This window comes from Idiotropiscis lumnitzeri, chromosome 21 (assembly GCF_059441095.1).
Source record: "Idiotropiscis lumnitzeri isolate Australia: NSW breed Sydney's pygmy pipehorse chromosome 21, RoL_Ilum_1.0, whole genome shotgun sequence".
NCBI classification, from domain to species: domain Eukaryota; kingdom Metazoa; phylum Chordata; class Actinopteri; order Syngnathiformes; family Syngnathidae; genus Idiotropiscis; species Idiotropiscis lumnitzeri.
The window spans coordinates 70458-90211 of NC_142411.1; the positions used below are offsets into that span (position 1 = coordinate 70458).

General features: G+C 44.2%; 2 protein-coding genes across 8 annotated transcripts in view; one reads left to right on the top strand and one right to left on the bottom strand.

The window, feature by feature from the left end:
- Positions 1-3769: 3769 nt before the first annotated feature.
- LOC148316199 (triadin-like) overlaps positions 3770-19754 on the bottom strand; it is a 60418-nt gene continuing 44433 nt past the window's right edge. Inside the window, exons 3-9 of one of the 5 annotated variants that reach the window (XM_088285917.1) lie at positions 14612-14731; positions 11263-11365; positions 9788-9854; positions 8022-8223; positions 5270-5320; positions 4319-4489; positions 3770-3953 (exon numbers count right to left, since the gene is read on the bottom strand). In XM_088285917.1, the coding sequence (XP_088142043.1) occupies positions 3931-3953; positions 4319-4489; positions 5270-5320; positions 8022-8223; positions 9788-9826 (486 nt within the window). In that variant the 5' untranslated portion in view covers positions 9827-9854; positions 11263-11365; positions 14612-14731 and the 3' untranslated portion in view covers positions 3770-3930. Of the gene's footprint in view, positions 3954-4318; positions 4490-5269; positions 5321-8021; positions 8224-9787; positions 9855-9988; positions 10102-10325; positions 10476-11262; positions 11369-14611; positions 14732-19754 lie in introns of those variants that run through there. The other 4 variants (XM_088285922.1, XM_088285916.1, XM_088285921.1 and 1 more) reach the window with 4 other exon arrangements.
- The window catches only part of nkain2 (sodium/potassium transporting ATPase interacting 2), a 38382-nt gene continuing 36739 nt past the window's right edge, over positions 18112-19754 (top strand). For 2 of the 3 annotated variants that reach the window (XM_088285913.1, XM_088285915.1), the window contains exon 1: positions 18112-19052. In XM_088285913.1, the coding sequence (XP_088142039.1) occupies positions 18999-19052 (54 nt within the window). In that variant the 5' untranslated portion in view covers positions 18112-18998. The remainder of the gene's footprint in view (positions 19053-19754) is intronic. The other variant, XM_088285914.1, reaches the window with a different exon arrangement.

Sequence of the window (19754 nt, forward strand, 5' to 3'; positions counted from 1 at the left end):
TTTTAAAGGAACTGATTAGCTTTGATTTTTTTTTTGCTCTGATGCTGAAAATGCCACAAATGCAAGTGATCACACGCCTCACAAAAATGTCTCGTCATATAATCTAGCAGTTTAGTGCACTCGCTCGATGGCAAATCACATGCGAGGAGTTCAATTGAGAAGTTTGTCGGATCGGAACTCGAAAACGGCAGCTTTGAACCAAAGTGGCGGCAAACCGTGTTTTCCAGCATGGGTCATTGAGATTTTTTCTTTGTTTTGTTTTTTTTCGTCATGTCATGATCAAGATCTCCCAAATGAGGTGATGACTCAACAGTGAACATGCACGTGGCAGCATATACGTGCAGACGGCAGATACGGAAATACAGCGGGATTAAAATGACACGGAAAAGGAATCTGCGGCCTTTGTATTTCTGTTTTTGCTGATGTAAAGCAGGGAGGGACTGCATGCTCGTGCGTCTGGATCAGCCAGTCCACCTTAGGAGAGCGGGAGGAGGGGAGATAAGCAGAGTGCCGCAGGGAGGGAGGATGGGAAATAAGTGGCTCGTAACAAGAGAATGCAGATCACACTTCGCCGTGCATACGAGACGGCGTCCTGCAGCTGCGGGCCTGAGCTGCACTTTGGGATTCCATGCGGATCAACACACACCTCAAGTGTGCGTTTGTGTGAGTCTTATTTGCTTGAGAAATAAAATGGAGCAAAAGTGAAATATACACCAAAGTACATAGAGGTGGAAATTGTACTTGACTGCAGTATTTATGCTCAATTACATGACAAAACCAAGACTGGCCACAGGCACAAAAAATAATTGAAAATAATTCAGGATTGCCGCTGAAACTTCACACATCCATATAACATAAATAATTAAAAAAAAAAAGTCAATCCAACCAACATGTATCCTCATATGAATCTAAATAAAAAAAAAACACTTTTTAGGCAGATTTGTTTGGCAGCAAGTAAATGTCTTGCATTAGATTTAGCGCAGCACAAATAATCTGCAATGCCTCAATGTGTGTAAACCTCTAATCTCCAATGATGGAGCGAGCAAGCTATTTGTGTGTGTGTGTGTGTTTGTGCATTTGTTTGCCTCGCATCCCAACAGGAGCCGGGCCTCCTAAATGGAAACTCGCGACAGCCACGTTTGCTCGTGTGTGTGTGTGTGTGTGTTATTTTGTTGAACTCTTTCCTTCCTTGACTCCTTCCTCACTTTCTTATTCCATGTCCTTCTTTCCTTCCTTTAAAGCATTACGACATTGAATGACGTCACCTCTGTCTGGATCCTTATTGAGGCAGGTGAAATACAGCAACTCTCCTTGCCGGTATCGAGTCATGATCTGTGCGTAAATGTGCCGGTCGTGGCAACGAGCAAATGAGCAACTTTTCAAAATGTCAAACTGCGCCGCTATCGATGGCGGTACCTTTGAATAAGCGGCGACCTTTCAGTCGGCGAGCGCGACCGGTGCCAATCAGACAACAGCACCTCGGAACGTGCTTGACTGTTGACCTCGCCAAAGATGCAACAATGTGCTAACCGTCATACGTGCGCGCTGATGCCTTGAGATACTTGACCTACGAATGGCTCAAAATACGAGCCGTTGTTGGGAGTTTTCTTTTGGCTTTAATTTGCATGCTGACATAGAAGAATTATATTTTGTGTATATAAAACAACCAGTAGTAGTTTGTTAGCTTGAGGCTAACACATAATGTCAAACGCCATACTTGGGCATCAACGAGCACTATTTTACTTCATTCCAAAAAATTTTTTCTCAGTTATTTTGAGAGGCTGGAACAGATGAATATTGTTTGTATTCATTTCAATGGGGAAAGATGATTTGAGATTTTGGTATCTCAAGGCACCACTATATGCTATCGCTCTCGTGTGTGTGCGTGTGCGTCTCACAGCAAATGCGCCTCGCCCAGAGGCAGATTTGGCCAGGTTGTGTAAATAAATGAAAGTAACAAATTATGTTGAAAAGCCAACCCCTCAGGCCAGAGAGAGCTCAGATGGATTATTCATGGCGTTTAGCTTCGCCAGTCGAAAAGGAAAGGTGAGCAAGTGTGTGTCAGTGTTTGTACGCCATTATTTGGGGACTTAATCTTCCTCGCGTGGGAGCGCCTCAACTCATGGAAGTAAAAAAAAAAAAAATAAATAAATAAAAAAAAGCTGCAACCTCGTGCAAATAAACGGATTAGACAATAGGTGCATGGATATTCTGTCCATTTTGACGTCACAACTAAGGTCAATGATTGTTCTTTGTAGAGGATAAAGAATCCTGTGAGTTTTGTTATATTATCTGCCTGCATGTGTTGCGTTCATTTTGAATTTTGGAGGCAAATGTTTCTGTTGTGATTCTGTGATATGAAAGTGACATCAATATTATTGCTCCCATAAAACATAATGATATATTTGGATGAACAATGAATAAAGACCTTTTCGTCTTTTTTGAACGCATTCCTTGCCTATTACACAGACAAAAAGCATTTAGCAAAAAACACATCACGCACAATGAATGCATTTGTTTCTCCTAATGAACGTCGCTGAGTAGAACACAAACACTTTTTTTCTTTGTAGGAATGAGGTGATGGATGAATTAAATGAATTCGGATTTAATATGTATTGTAGTTCAAAAACAAACAAAAAAAACAATATGAGTCTGAATGTTTTCTTTTCGGGAATCATGAATGATTAAGGCTTCATCGTCGTCATTTTGGGACAATTTCTGGCAAAGCGGCAAAGATCCCACAGTAAGAAATGTGGCTGTGGTGACGTTTCATTTCCATAATAACATTACAACACAGCAAACAAATTCCCAACTGTGCACAAGATTCATGTTAATTAAACATTAGCTCTTCTTTTTTTTTTTGAACCTCGTAACTATCTGCGGAATTATTTGAACACGGATTCCTTCTCATGATGTCATCCATTGAAATGAGATGTTTCATTTTCATGGATTCACGATGCGCACTTCTAACGCTGCGACATGTCATGCCAAATGAGAGAGGCCTGGCATAACTGACATTTTCATATTGTCACGACGGCAGCAATTATAAAAAAAAAATTGTTTTTAAAAATGCATCCATATTATATATGCAAAATATGACAACAATGAAATGTGAACATCATGCAAAATATAACAAATGCAACAGTGGCCATCATCAAACCTTTCATAATTGGACATGTCATCTTTTAAGTTACATTTTTACAAAATTACAAAAGTTGGTCACCATGTCATGGAAAATTATAAACTAATTGTGTACTCACCCAGACTTTGATGCCACAAGTGGAGCCTGCAGTCAACCTCCTGCATCAAGCTTATTGAGAAAAAAAGTGATTTAAAAGTGGAAAAACAGCCAGTTGTGAACTTGGCCTGGAATTGGACTAAATGAGTTGCGGCATGTAAGGAAGTGAAGACGACATCATGCTTTTGACAGGTTTTAAAAAACAACTGAGCCACTCGATAAAGAAAATGGCTTTGATGACGTTTAGCTGGGCTGAAATTATTCACAGTGCTAAACTTTTGCAATTATTTTTCATAACAGAAAATTCTACAAACTTCATAATGACAACATGAAATTAACAATTCAAATAATGTAAAAACACAAACTTGCGTACTCACCCTTAAGTGAGTGATTGAATGTGGGATGGCAGCATACAATTGCACAATTCATCTTTTGTTCACATCACCGCTATCAGAAAGGACTGAGGGCAGACGTTTGCATTTTTTGGGTGCTCAAATAGAAACCAAAGTACGCAACAGTCAGGACTTTCGACACAATTTTTATTCAATAAAATGTTATGTTTCTAAACTACAAAAAAAACATACAAAGAAACATGGCTACAATTTGAAAACTGTACAGTCGCTCTCGCCTCTCGTCATCTTTCAAAGGGGTTTCTTGACCTCTCTCGTTTGGAGCTTCTGCTTTGCCCTCCTTCAGAACTCCTCCGAGTGCAAAGCTGAAGGAAAGAAAATAAAGAGCCGCTCAATCCCGACCTCCGATCGATGGCGGAATGTTAGTGGATGGAAAATGGCCTTCATGCTGTGCTTTTTAAATGACCTTCTTCTACATGGCTAGGAAGCTAGCCAGCTAGCCAGCTAGCCGGCTAGCTGACTAGATCATTGGATGGATAACAAGATTGTTACCAACATAGCTAGCTAGCAAGCTAGATACAGTAAATGGATTCGTGTTCAATTCACTGTCATCAAAGTTAAGATGTACCGATGTGGTTCGAAAGGTAGTTCAATATTTTCAAAATAGGACACAATCTCGCTAACGTATTCGACGGCTGACGTTAGCATGATGGGGGACGTTGGCTCTTACATGGGAAGGTTTCGGTTAGCTGGTGAATACCTTCCGCCTCCTCTTCCTCGTCAGGCGCCACCAGGCTGGCGGCAAACGTCCACAACATCTCCATCCAGTCAGTGTTCTTCTGCGGCGACGTTTGCGGGGTCACTCCGGCAGAGGGGCTCGACTTGATCGGGGGGACGCCTCCTGAAGCCGTGGGGCAACAGAAAAATCATGGAAACTATTCCAAAAAGTGGCTTTTTCCTCTGCTAAATTTGTCCGGATGAGTCGCCGGGTGCATCATTAACAAGAGAAATATACACCGCTCTCCCAAATCGAAAGCTCCAGCTTTGACTCTGGCTATGAAAGCAAATTACAGCCAAGTACCGAAACAAGTAAAGCGATATAAAAATCACTCCATGTTTTTGGTCGCCACAAATAAATAGCAATAAAAAAAAAAATAGCAACCTCCCCTCAAACAAGGCGTCAGGAATTGTATTAAAAGTTTAACTTCAGTTCCCTTTGAGAGCACCTCCTGAATCCACAGAAAAATACGGAAAAGGGAAATATTGAGTCAAGTAAAATTTCCTCAAACATTGGTCCTCACTATAGAAAAATAAACGTCTCCCTTTTTACCATCTGAATAAAAAATAGACACACACTATTGTTGAAATAAAAAAGTTTAAAGACTTGATAATGATTCGTTTCCTCGAATAACGGCATTCACAAGATGCACAGCAAAGAAAATAAATGCCTCCCTTATGCACAACAAGAATAGAGACGCAACAACTGCACTTAACTCTGTTCATGGATGTTTTTCGTCCCCACACAAAAGTAAAATGACTTTCCTTGAAATTGTGATCGGATGTCATCTTCACCTAAGAAAACGCAACGCTTCCCTCAAATGGACGCCTCACTTTTAGCCATCAGGGCAAAAAGCAACAACAAAAAAGCAGATATCGGGAGGATTGCATTTCGTGCACTTGCCTCTGTTGGTTTTCAAACCTCGCCTGGCGATGGCGGAAGGAGGCGGGAGACCTGAGGGCGGGACAAAAAAAAAAAAAGATGAAAAGGAGACTTGACGCCACGGATGAACAAAGAGAAGAAAAAGCAAAGCTGCACACTTCCAAAACCTTTCGCTGCATGTCGTGCACCAAAGGGATTTTAAAACGGTGCATTGCGAGAAGCCATGCGGCGCATGCTGAGAGCGTTTGATGCGTTTGAAACATGACAAGAGTAAATGAAACAAATTCAAGTTGGAAGTGAGAGCAGCGCTGATGAACTAAGGCGAGCCAGAAATGACGGCTTCTTTTGTCTGCCGGTCAGGAAAATGTCAACGCATTCATCGGTTGTTTACAGGCGGCCATTATGGCAACGACTTCTTGCGCCTGGAGACGCGAGTGTGTTGGGGGAGAATTATTATTCAGCTTCACGAAGGCCGCAAATGTGCAAATTCAAACGTGCCCCTCGGGGGAGATGAATGGCATGACGACGGCATTGTCGACGCCGTCGCAGGTTCGCTAACGACTTGACTGCTTAGCTTCTTGATGCCTGCACACCTAAAGTGCATTTCTCCTTCAGATGGTCCTCTTAAAAAAAATACAAATAAAAAAAGAATATATCCGGGCAGTCACATTTTGTTTGAAAAATTTGAGAGAGTGCACGTAAATCTTTCAACTCGCGCATGTGCGACCAGTAAATCTGCGGATGATTTTTTTAATAAATACTATTCTTGATTTTTTTATATTGTTAATGACAAGCTTTCTCTTCACACTTCAAACAATTTATCAGTAACATAGCCAAAATGAAGATTTACTTTGCAATTCAACATACAGTGATGAGTCTCTATAATTTCAGGTTATCGGTAAAAAAATAAAAAAAAATGTCTGGAGCCTTGTATATTCTGTTGTTTTATAATCCCCCCCCCACAAAAAAGTGTATATATTCTACCATTAAAAAAGTAGAAAAAAACCCTCCCGACCCACTCCAACTTGACAGCCAGCGTGCGGACCGATGCTTCGGGCTGGTGTGTTAGAGTGCCTCGTTGTCAGGCATGAAGCGAGGAAACGCCAGGAGGGGAAAAAAAGACGTTTTTTCTATATTAGCCCGACACAAAATTGGGTGGACATGACCGCCATAAAAGGATGCAAGGAAAAGCCTTGAAATGAAACAAGAAGTGGGCCGTGAATCCCAGGGCTTGTCCTTTTTTGTATGAATTGAGGTACGGCGTCAGTTGGTGTGGTGGTCCACGTTTGAGGACATGCGATGTCGTCCATCAACATGCGAGCGAGCAAAAGCGGTCAAAGTGCAAATGTTTTTACCGGGAGATAAACACACGGGGTGGTCACAGTATGACGTGTACTCTTTGGGGATGGATGGCAGGCGATGGACAGCGTGAGGAGGCGTGAAAGGGAGGTCAAGGAAGAGGAGGAGAGGAGTTACGAGTGCGAAATATGTGGAGGAGGCACAGTGGGAGAGACAAAAGCTCGTCCGGGTACGTTAATCGCCAAATTCAAAGTAATGTGGTCAAGCGGTTGGGCGACCTTTGACCTCGACGTGTCAATTCTATCCAGAGGGTGACAGTAAATGCTCAAGCTTTATTGCCGTTCTTTTCATCAGCAACATTGAAGAAATGGAATTGTTAAAAACACAACGTTTGAGTCTTTTTGATGATCCACATGGAAGAAAAAAAAGTGCAGATGCGAACTGGCCGCGAGTTTGCATTTTAATACTTTTATCGATTAATAGAAACGCTAAGCCTTCAGTCTCGTGCGGAGGACTATTTCAACGCGTAGCGTGTGATGGCTTCACACAATACGGCATGAGGCCTCGTTAATATTTTGGGTTCTGAGCCAGCTGCTCGTTCAGAGCGTGCGGCGGCGGCGGCGGCGTACGTTTCATTACCACTGATGACATCATTGACGAGTTTGGAAGAGGCGCTCCTTGACTGCATTAAGTCAAGTGCATCAAAACACTCATGACGGCGCTCGACATCAAATATCATCAGAAAAAAAACGGCTATATTGGTAACAATTGGAAGCGAGCGGCCGGTCGTCACTGATGGATGGACCGAATGTTAGCGTCCAACATGGAGTCATGTGACCGTGCCGCGACACGAAATGAAGCGCTACGCGTCTGAAACAAGCATTTTATAGGGAGACGCAGCATTTGCTCTTTTAAATGTTTCATATTTTGCACCCAGACTTCTTTTTAGCACACATTTAGCAATTTAGTACAACATTGGACCAAATCAAAACACTGTTGGATGTCCAAAACGTTCGGTGCAGCTCAATTCTTTTTCCAAATAATCATTTTTTTCTACCAATTAAAAGACATTTTTTGTACAAAGTTTTATTAAATGTTTATGATTACCATAGAACTAAAAATAAAAACCCGGCCAGAGAAACAGTTCTCCAGGAAGATAGACGTCCCATGACTGCGCCATTTTTTATGAACATTTATTTCATCACGGCATTTGGAGACTCAGAACCACAAATTTGGCAGGTAATTAGAATAAATATTCGGTTGGCAGAACTGCAACTTCTTTTGCGTGTGACTCCCCAATTGAGACACGTGATGTTAAGAATGATGATGTCCACTTTTGAAGTTTGCTTCAAAAATGTCTAAGAGGAAGCTGACAAATCATGACAAGAGACAATCAATCACGAATATATTTGGATGGGATTATTATGATGCTTGCGGAATGAGAATGCGATGAGGTGAAGGAGGATTTCGCTACCTGCCACAGTCTTGTAGTCCAGCAAGTCGAAGAGAACGACGGCGACGGCCGCCCAGGTGATGACCAGCGCCACCACCAGCAGCCACGCCATGGGCGAGCTGAAGGTGAGGATCACGTCGTCCAAAATTGTCTTCTGATTGGCTCGCGGACGAGGGACCGCCTCCGCGCTGCTGGTCTGGCTGCTCATTGGTGGAGAAGGCAGCTGAGTCAAGCGAGAGAGAGAGAGAGAGAGAATGTCTTTCAATAAGAGTGGAGCTCACATGCTAACACATAATGATGAAGCAATAAAAAAAAAAAAATTTTTTTTTTTAGATCCTATGTATGTTTCACGCTTAACATAAGATAATATAACACATACTTCGTTTAAGGTTGAGGATTGAAAAAAAAAAGTATTTATCCATCAAGTTGACCTTTTATGTTGCTGCATTGAAAACAAAGCTCGACATCAATTTAACATGTTTGCAGAGCGGTGAAGCCTGCGCGTGTGTTTACTATAAAAGCGGCACATTGATTTAACGGCACTGCGACAGGCCAACGTTATCGACCCTCTGCAGGTGAGGGAGTCACGACGTCATGACGGATCGGGGGAAAGGGCCATCCAGCGTTTTAACATTGGTGCATCGCAGCAGCTTGACCGCTTACGGTACAGCAACGGCGCTCACAAATCGGGTTTCATTTATTGATGGCGTTATTTTTTTTTACCCATTTGCTTTTATATGGTTCGGTTTTGTTGTTTGTCCTGAAACGTACCTCATGCAACGTCAAAGTAAAACTGAATGTATGTTTCTACTTCTCTCGTCATGTTGCGACAAATGTCAAAATAAATTTGCCACAGAGCTCGGGTTTAATGACTTAAACCCCCTAAAATTGGAATTCTTTGGGTTATGTGCTCTGCACTCCCTCGAGTCTAAACACGACAATCTGATTAATTTTGCGTTTATGGAATATAAATGAAGCAGCAAAATCCACCGGCTTTTAGCCATCTCACAGGACGGCCATTTTGTCACTTTCTGTTGACCGAAAGTTGCTCAGGGCTCAGCTAACGACCAATCACGGCTCACTTTTCAGCCAACTAATTTCGCATTTTGGGAAAACATTTTAATTTGATAGCATGTCAAGACATTTCAGTCTGTACTTTTTTTTTTTAACTTTTACTTATGGCGTTGAATCTGTTTCTCTGCTTTGATGACCACATATAAAAATAAATGAACAAATTAGAACTAAATCAACCTGCGGATTAACTTGGCATTATTTATTTAAGTGGCAAATCATGTTGACTATGTTCAGATGTGAATGCGAGCGGTCTGCCTGGACGCTCTTGATGCTTTCTTCTTTTTTGGGGGGCGGGAAATTGATGTAATAACCTCAGTCACTGTGATGTCCACAACGCAACCAACACACAGCAAAAGTGCCAAATGCGTCAATTTTGGCTCAAAGGGATTTTGTCAACTTTGATAGAATGGCAATGACAACAGCACGACTACTAAAAAAAGGAAAAAAATTAAGTGTTCTGTTCACTACTTTCGCTTTAATCATGACAAAAAAAAAAACAACTAATTGAATTTCCTGGAACATCATTCAAGTGCACTTTTCCACCTAATAAATTTCAGCATTTCCCTCCAATCTCCTGTTGCCTATCAACTAAATTCTAACGACTCTTTTAAAGACAAATGAGTTCTTGCGCAGGAGGGAAAATGTTTGGAACATCAGTAGCAGATTGTTCTTGCCAAAGTTTTTTTTTTTTTTTAAATTTAATTTCACAATACCTTTGACTTGGAGCTTGTTGGACGTTCTGTGAGAACCATCACTCAGTTGAAAGGCTTGGCCGGCGGGCTGTTACCATAGAAACCAGCATGTAAGTCATTCATTAAATCCGGAAAGAAAAGATACGCCAGCAGCTAATGAAAAATAAATAAAGATAATCGTTTCAAGCTGGGTTGCAACCGTTTCTAAAAATAGACCACAACCTTCGTCCTCGTTTGATTCTTCTGGAGAGTTTGTGAAGTGACGGCCCAACTTTTCACTCCAGTCTCCAGTCCGAGGTGGTTAGCTTCACTTTGAAGCAGGACACAGAGCGCGACAAGACGAGGAGTCACCCTTTCAGTCACCCTCATTGTCGCCCCCACACACCCCCCCACCCCCACCACCACACCTCTGAGGTCCAAAATAGAGACAGGAGGGCCGACGCAGAAGGGGAAGCAAAGCGAGGCAAACCAACCAGAGGGCAAAGATGAAACAATGGAAAGGACAAAAATCTACACAAAAAAAACCCCCAAAACAATTAAAAACACGGCATCTACTGACCGACGGGCGTGTGAGGAGGCAAACTCTTCGGGCAGCTTTTTATTTTTCTGCCAAAACGACATATTTCGCAAGGAACTGCAACACGTCAGTCAGCTCCACTTATCCATCCAGCTAGCGGCACACGAGCTGCTGACTCATCGCTTTGCGGCATTGGCAGCTCGTAGCTAACAGCCAGTGAGCTGCCTTGGCCATTCAATACTAAGTCAAAGTCAAGTGAAATGAGCTTTATTTATTGATTTATTTTTGCCTAGACTATTTTTGAACTTTGGGTCTGTGTGTACACACAACGTGTGTGCGAACCAGAGTGGTAACCTGACCTCCAGTTTTGCCCTGGCAGCCTGCACCGCATGGGCTATAATTAGAGGCCGAGGCAGCTGCTGGGTTCAGCGCTGGACTGGACTTGGAATGTAGGGCGCAAAGAAAGGGGGGGGACGTAATGGATCAGACTATAAAGATAAAAGATAAAGATGTCCTTTATTAGTCCCACAATGGGGAAATTTGAAGTGTTACAGCAGCAAAGATTTAGATCACACAAAGTCGGCGGCGTAATGTAGCCGTTAATGTATAACATTAGCAGCAGACATTCATAAAAAGCATGCAAATATACACAGTATAAACGTATCTAGTGTAAGGAAACACTCCTAATGACTGTCCATTATACAGAGGGGGAAACGCTGTCATGATAAAAACTACTGAATGATTGAGAATACTGCAATGATAAAGATATTACACTGAAAAAGTACTGTAATGGTGAGAGTACTGAAATGACAGGAAAGTACTGAAATGATAGAAAATACTGCAATGGTAATCTATCTAGACACAATACGTGTATCTGTGTACCAAGTGTGTCAGATAAGTTTTAGGACCTGTGTCATAAAAGATATCAAGGATTTCAAATCCAAACGCCAGTATTTCAAAGTCAACACACTTTGCTCACCTTTGCGGACCCGCTTTTCTGCACCCCTGGAAGGATTCTTCCTCCGCAAGTCGGTCGTCACAGGATCTTGATGTCATCCACAATTTCGAAACTTCCTCTTGAGCTGCTGAAAGAGAACAAAATGTGAAATGTATTGGGAGGTTGCTGCAGCATGGCAGGAAGTGTCAGATGCTCAGGGCATTGTGAGTTGTCCAGCAAGAACCTTTGCTTCTTCTCGCACACTGAACAAAGCAAACACCACCAAATCTTTTGAAGTGGAAAAAGTTGTACTGTGGCTTTTCAAAGGCATCTTCAGTGACACCAGCACCGAAATTTTTTTTAACACACCTATCTATCCCTCCATTTATCTGTTACGGTTTTACAACACAGGCCAGTCCAATTTGTACAGCAGACATTGATTGTGGAGGTCCCTCATGTTGAATTTTCTCCTCTTCAGCTCCATGGAAATCAATTCAATTTGACATCTCTGTTTCTCTTTTGTGTCTGCTGGCAAATTGAAAGCTGTAAGAAAAGAATCTTTGGGATGACCTAACGCAGCAAAGCGACAAACTCAAACCAATTCAGACCACTGAGAAGCCAACTCAGCTTTTGCTCCAGGCGAGTTCTGACCTTCAAAAAGTCAACAATGACATTTTAGTGCGGGCGAAATTTGGCCATTTCGTGCACCTCGTCACTCTTCCTCAGGCGGACAATAAAGTTCATCCCTCAGAAAAGAAAACCCCATGGAAGAATTGATTTAATTGATGCTACTACCTCTTACGGGTACACATGGCTTGTCACAGGGGTGGTACCCTCAAAAAGTCCAAGAATCAGATTGTAGCAAGAGGGACAGCAGAAGCTTTAGCAAGACAAAGCAGACAATTCCCAGTTGGCCTCAATCAAGTTGCTCGTGTTTTTGCTTCACTTTTTGGACATCTTCATTATTGCCGCGGTAACGTCGCTGCTGAAGGTGCACATTAGTTGCGCACTCAGGGGAGATGTGTCCTGATGAAAGTGAGCTGATGAAACCAACGGCAATCAGTGCGCTTTGTGACGACCGTCGGTTGTGTTTGACAAAAAGCAGCATGGCACAGCTTGGATCAGAGTCTCTCACTTCATTCCTCATCTAAAAAAAAAAATAAAAAAAAAATAAAAAACTTGGCACGCCAAGTTTAATTAGGACCATTTTTTCAAATCCGAATAGTGAGTATACTTAAGATTATTGCACTGTAAATCTCTGATTGTGTTTGTTTTTGTCGCAGGGGAGGCGATCAGCACCTTGGACAGCGGCAAAAGGTCGCGTCCAACACCAAGCCTGCCAGGAAGCAACAAGCGAGTCGGAGGATCACAAAACTGTTCAACCACTTTAAAATGTTCCTCTGCTATGTCGCGGTTGGTTGGGGGGACGTCCCTGCGACGTCATAATTAGCAAACGGCAAGTGGGAAAGGCGATCCATAATCATAAATACATTTTTCAGACGTTTATTCAACGGCAGAACATCCTTAACTACGCTCAAATCACTCACTTCAAAGACAGCAAAGTTGAGTGAGTCGCCTAAAAGGCAGATTGTAGGCGTGATTGCAAGTGTGTGCGTGTGCGTGCGCATTTGCGTGTAGGCTGTTAACCATCGGAGGACAAGCAGGGCACAGGGGGATGTGATCGGAAAGGAAACCAGACGTAAACTCACACAGACGGGTTATTTGCAGGCCGAGCACACCGACCAGGAATAGTCGGCGGCAGTTTGTGATAATGACGTCAAGACGCGCCATCGATGTATTTATGAGCATGAAACCATCTGGCGGCCTTTGATGTCCGTCTTCAAAACATCTTGACTAACCTGACTCTGTCCTTTTTTAATTTTTTGCCACTGGCAAGAAACAAAACAAACCGTCGGGGTCTATTTTTGCAAAATCCCTTTCTTGAAGAGAGTCCAGTGAGCAAGAAATTGAAGGTTTCGGGGTTGGCGGGCCTTTAATCCTTATTTTGTTGGAAGGTGGGAGATGTGTTGGAGCCAGAAAGTGACGGCGGTGCACTGCCCGCTTGCCAAAGCATGCTGTGTGTTGATGCAAGCGAGCAGACCTGAAAGCACCACACACACACACACACACACACACACACGCACGCGCACACACACCTAAACACACGCCCCCCAACTAAGGGCCTTGGCAGAGGCGCGGCGGGCAGATGGAAGGACAGCAGCGAAGACAGCATGCAAGCGGCAACGAACCTGACCAACTGGTTAGCCTTAACGATGCCCTGCTACGCTTTTGTCCAGTCGTTGACTCAAGTTGATTTTGGTGAGCACCTTTACACCTGCAGCCAACAAGGACGTTGACAGTTTTTAAGCAAAGCGCAACAATCTGCTATTAGCAGACTACATTATGGGCTTTGTTTTTTTCCGGATGCTTTTGAACAAGATTTCCTCCAACGTCCGAGCTGCGCAGTCCGTCCCGGGGACGCTCGCACCTGCGTTCCGTCGTGGGTTGTGCGGAGGCCCACCTCAAAATCTGACCGACTTACGACGAGATTTGTTCGGAGGCTGCACAGTGACTCATGCACGCTATTCCGTATAAGTGAACGTATTACTCGCCGAGCGAGCTTTCGGACTCACTCGCTCACGACTAAGCCAAGCGCCGCAGACGACGATGAGCGCTTTGAAACGAGGAGCTGATGCTTCAGCGTGGCTTTTCCCGCCCATTGCAATGAGCGACATGCACGCCAGACACCTCATGCATTTTTAAGCGATCAATATCCTCCCCCCTTCTACTTCCCATTTCTCCACGTCCCCCTTTGCACCTCTTTTCTCCTCGTCCTTTGGCTCGTCGGCGCCACGGCGCCGCACCCATCTGTTGTGTAATTGTTTTCTCCGTCACCTTTCCTCCTCAAACAGATGCCGGACTGATGATTTGCTCCCGTGGCCGAAACCTGACTCAATCAATCTCCTGCTCAAAATGTCGTTCTCCTTCTCAGTCTGACCGCTGAGCTCTCGCCGCCGCATTTCTTACGTTGCTCTAAGGACTCCCGTTGTTTCAACGCTGCCGTTGTACTGCAGTTTTCAATTTACAACTCACACTCTGCCAACGTTTGTTCAACTTTTATTGCGTCTTATATTTTAAACTGGAAAAGTCTCACAGCACAACGGCAAACAAATATTTCACAAAAACTATCAATCCTAAATTAAGGAACATTTAAGTTCAATTTAGTGAGCGTGACATCTGTTGACAAAAATATCAACATACTTTGTTTGAGTGGGAGGTGCCTAAAACGCGCCTGACTTCCAATTTGTTGGCATTTCTCGCCCTAAAAATCGACGCGACAGGCCAAGATTCACCACCTAAACTCGATCGTCCATTCAAAAGCGGTTCTCACCTCAGATCCAAGGTGACGCAACGCCGCCATCCACGGGGATCTGTTCGGCATTACGGTGGTTCGCAAAGCAGAATTTCACTGGCCAAGCTGAGCGGGACCCGCCGCCCCCGCCACGTCTACCTGTTGAAAAAGGCAATTGATGAATAAATACGTCCATTGCAGTAAACGGCTGGATGATTATAAACATCCGCAGTGACTGACCTAATATGGTGTCTGTATCGTGATATACAAGACTCAGAATCAAAAACGGGGTGAAGTCCATGGTAACATCTGGATTGCGGAGGTTTCGTCAGACAGAGACCATCAATCAAAGTGAATTCGAGTTTGATACACGACGCATCAAGATGCAGAGCACATTGAAAAACGGATTTGACAGCCAACATGTGAATCAGAACTTCAAGCTAGTGGAGCTGATTTAGAGTGCCTCATTGTCAATCATGAGAGTGTGCAAATCACAGAGAAAAGTTCGAAGAGAGCGGAAAAAATAACCGCCGAGACTGACCGCTTAAGAGCAGCTCGCTGTCGCAGTGTGGAAAAGATTTCAGCCTAAGTAGACATTTTATCCCGGCTCAAACATGCAAGTTATCTGAAAGCTCAAGTAGGTTCCAGAAAATGCTTTAAAATGTCAATTCCATTGATGAAATTGACGCTACTTAACTCATTCACGACCAGCCTAGTAAAAAAAATTGATTTTGACGTATTTATCCGTCAATGGTATTGAATGAGTTAAGAATCCAGTCATTGCTAATGAATGTGTTTTCGATTCAAGTTTAAACACACACGCATACGCACACACACCCCTACGTTCTATTGTCCATTACCTTCCTTGCATCGTACTATTGCTCTCATTGCCTTATCTAAATTCCGTCCTCCATTTCATCAGGTGTAAACACGAGATCTTCCACTTCACTGACTTGCACGCATATTGCACATTCCTGCCAGGCTATTTCCTCGAACGGGGCTGTGCAGCTGGATCTCTGTCAAGATAGGACAACAAGGTGTTGCCGGCATGCAGGAGTGGCACAGGGTTCTGTGTGCTTGCTGGCGTGTGCGTGTGTGCGGTGGGGGGGGGGGGGGGGGGGGGGTTGCCAGAATAGGCTGGCAGCAGCATGCATCTGGCGACATCTGCTTGAGACAGATAAAGTAATAAAGATGCACCTGCTATCCTGAAGATGGAGATGCAGCCCTGCTTCTTTGTCACTTCCTGTCTCCGTCAACATCAAACGTCAAAATATTTTGCAGATGGCAACCCAACTGCAGCTGAACCCTTAAAGTGCCGCAGCTTATTGCCAACCTACACGGATGCAACACCAAAGTCATAATGACGAAAATCATTATTGATATGAAAAACACTCCTTGGGCTGAAGCATTTAAAAAAAAAACAATCAAATCCAAAACAATATGATGCGGTTCTGCAATTTCTTGCCATCGGTAGGCTTGAAACATCGCACGTCGCTATTGTTGCAACTCGACGACCTGCTTACCTGAACCTGAGCTGAGCCAACGTCTGTGGACAACACAAGCCATGGATCGAATTTGTCTCCTGCAATTGGGGATTGCCACGGCACACCAAAGAGTAGTTTAACGTCTCCATGCTCTACTATTTACAATCAGCCTCTGAATTAATTGACTCACACGTCTTTGGGGTTTGCAAACTCATTAGCAGGTTGTCAGGTCTGGATGAGAGAATAAGAATGAAAAGGCGGCAAAATGACCATTGCCCTTTAATAATATTTCATTTCCACTGACAATCGAGGTCTGCAACAAAGTGAGCCTCAAGCTCAGGTTCCAGGCCCCCTCCCATTACTGAGCATCTAAAGTGTGACCAAGGAGGCGGCATGACTCAGAGTGGCTTGAGAATGAAAAGAAAGGGCGAGATGCAGCGGCAGCATGGCAAAGACTAATAAAAACATTTTTTTTTTAAAAAGGTGGGGGGCGGGGGGATAGGGAAGGATGACTAAATAGGTACGCATGAATGGGCGGTCGCTTTGACACATAGCTCGCGGGAATCTGCCTTTATGTACGCCGCTGTCAATCAAGATTAGCGGTATAATTAAAGCCCCCTTGCACCCTGCGTGGTGAGCGTGCTTCTTTGTGGGAGGGGTGGACGCCGACAAAGATTGATGGCGACGGGGGAAAGCAGAGATAGCCTCAACAACGGAGCCACTTCATGCAACGTTTTAAACAAATAACATCGACATACAAGCATGATTAGAAATAAACTCAAATAAAGCTCAATAAGACAAAAATGCTTTAACTACTCATTATGAGAAGATGTTTATCCTCATTTGCCATTCCTGATTTTCATCTAAAAAACAAACAAAGAAAAAGCAAATGAACTCAAGTAGGTCTTGTGGGATTTGCGGGCATCTCACATGACATCACGCTTGATGTTTGCATTTCGTTCGACCTTTGAAGCAGGAACTGTTGGTTGAAGTCCTCTATAGGGTTAGGGTTAGGTGTTTGACAATGGTCGAATTTTTGGCTTTTTTTTTTTACTTAACTTGACTTTGGACCACCAAATTTGACCACGTTTGTGACGTGAGATCTAGTCAGTTACAGTACACCGAGCTAAATGAAGTGTCAGAAATGAGATAACCACTCTGCGCTGCGTTAGCGGCGCTCTCGCCTGCTGGCATAATTGATGGCTAGTTGTCGAGCAATTTGAATATAGGATATGAAATTCATTAAGCACCCTCTATTAAGTATTCAACATCAATAGCCGGTTAGCAGAAAAGCGACGAAATTGATGATGGTGACATCTCAAAGACGGGGCACCCCCGCTGATGGGGGGAGGGGGCATCGTATGTTTATTTGAATGCTCGAAGGCCGTTTCCAGGAGCAGCTGCGCACCGAACACGGCCCAAAAAAATCTCATAGCAGGGACTGAAAAGAGCCCTGCTGAGCGGAACATCAGCCATTCCAAGCCAGACGCAAGTAGAAAAAGTCTTGATGGCGTTTGCCTTCAAATTAAATCAAATGCCAAAGTAATACAGCACGAGGTCAAGAACTTAGTTCTTACCCATATGGCGCCTCAATTTCGACTCTCGGTACTCATAGCCCAGAACGGCCTGATGGGCATCATTTTGCATTCAACGGGACAATGGAAAATTTACTTTTAGTGAATTAGTTCCTCATCAAAGTCAGTACCATTGTCAGTAGTTTCAAAATCTTCATTTGAGCAACTGTCTTCAGTCATTTTGAGGTCTTGGTGACGTAAGGATCAGTCTCCGGGTTCAACTCCAAATCTAGAGTCCGATTCCTTCAGAAGAGAAACTGCAAGTAATGTACGTGGACAGCATAGCAGACGGAATGCTTTGACGGATATTGAGTCATTAGTACGGTTCTCATAAATTTATCGTTTCAGCAAAGTTCGCGCAGGGATATGACAATTTCGACGGTAGCTTTCAAAATAAGACGCAACTAAGTCACCTCACGGTGTCAAAGCCTTACGGTATTTTATTTTGAAAGTCGCCGTCGGAAGTGGCATGTCACCGCGTGGTGTTTGTCTTGACAGATGGCGGACGCGAGACGCTCCTCACCGCTGTGGTTTCTCGCTCGGCTGGTCCATCTTGGTCTCCATTGTCTGCCCGGTCCACAAATTGAGACGTCATTCCGGCGCATGTGTTGTACTTAAAAATATCACCTCAATGGAGACTGACTGAAGCGTCACGACCAACCAACGTGTCTTTTAGATTAAACGCTCCGGTCCAGACGGAGCGGCTGTGACGGCCCCGTTGGAGGAGTACCTGTGCGGAGGCGACGGAGGCGACGGCGGCGGAGGCGACGACGGAGGAGCTGAGGGCGACATGACCCCGGCGAGGAGACGCGGCAGCCGGGGGAGGAGGACGAGAAGTGGCCGCTGACTTTTCGGAGAGCCGCATTTCGGATTCGGAGTGGTCACATTTTGGGGGGGGACCCTGGAGGACGTCACTGTCTCCTCGCGTCCGCACTTTCTGTAAGGGACACTCGTGTCGCCTTTTTTATATTTTAGACTCTTCGAGCCTCGTGGTCTTATCAGCCAAATTATTATTAATTGAATTGGAGCAATTTTATTTTATTTTTTTTTACTTTTCAGTACATTTTTCCCCAAGATGATTCCATACTTTCTCTCTGGGACCTAACGTTTATTCATGTCAGCGTCCTACCCATTTGACAAACGATATGAATTAATGATCAAAATGGCCCAATCCTAAATTGCTTTCCCAGACGAGACGTCCACCTTTAATTGCTGCCTGAACCGTCGATCAACTTAAGCGCAAGGGACCCACTCTCTCAACTAACCCCTTGAGACCGAGCAGCGAGCACCTCGACTTGGCCTGACAGCTCCAAGAAAGGAGGAATAAAAGAATTAACAAATCCAGCCGGAGAGGGTGCGGAGGACGCCATGGGGTGCTGCAGCGGCAGGTGTACCTTGGCCTTCATCTGTGGCATGCAGCTGGTAAGTGTTATGATTACTATCGATCCCTCAAAAGGGGCCCTGGATGGCTTGGATCAATACGGAGACATAAAAGGTTTTTCTGAAATCTTGTCAAGAGGCAAGCAGCCAGTAATTTGTCACCACTAAAGCTAGAGAGTGGATGCATATGTGAGTGGGAGGTCACGTCCCAGAGGTTAATAGGTGTGTAAACAAGCGGCAAATAAGGGGCTGATACGGCTAAAGGGATGTGCTGATAAATCTGCGGAAATGTGATGGATGGACGGATGTGATTGGATACATGTGATGGAGCGACAAACACATGACTTGCATTCAAGTAAGATTCAATGTGATGTTTCGTCACGGAAGCCAACTGCAACCGTCGCCTGCTTTGCGTCTGTCTCCCGTCACCATCTGTGTGGAGAGTGAGCAGCGATGCCAGGCGAGGGGGGGGGGGGGTGGGGGGGGGGAGCGAGGTGAGTTTGTGTGCAAACACGAGAGGATGTTTGAGAACACAAGTGAGCTCATCCGTTTATAGGAAAGAAGAAACCTCGCCCGCTGCAACGCCTTGTTGATTACGACCCTGGCGCAGAAATGGCAAGAAGTGCAGTCATGGATTTGAGAGGCCTGCAATGAGGATTTATTCGATTTTTGAGCTATCCTCTCTACTTTTTGCTCCATTGTGGCATTTGTGAAATACCACCGTGCCCTAAATTGCCCACAACT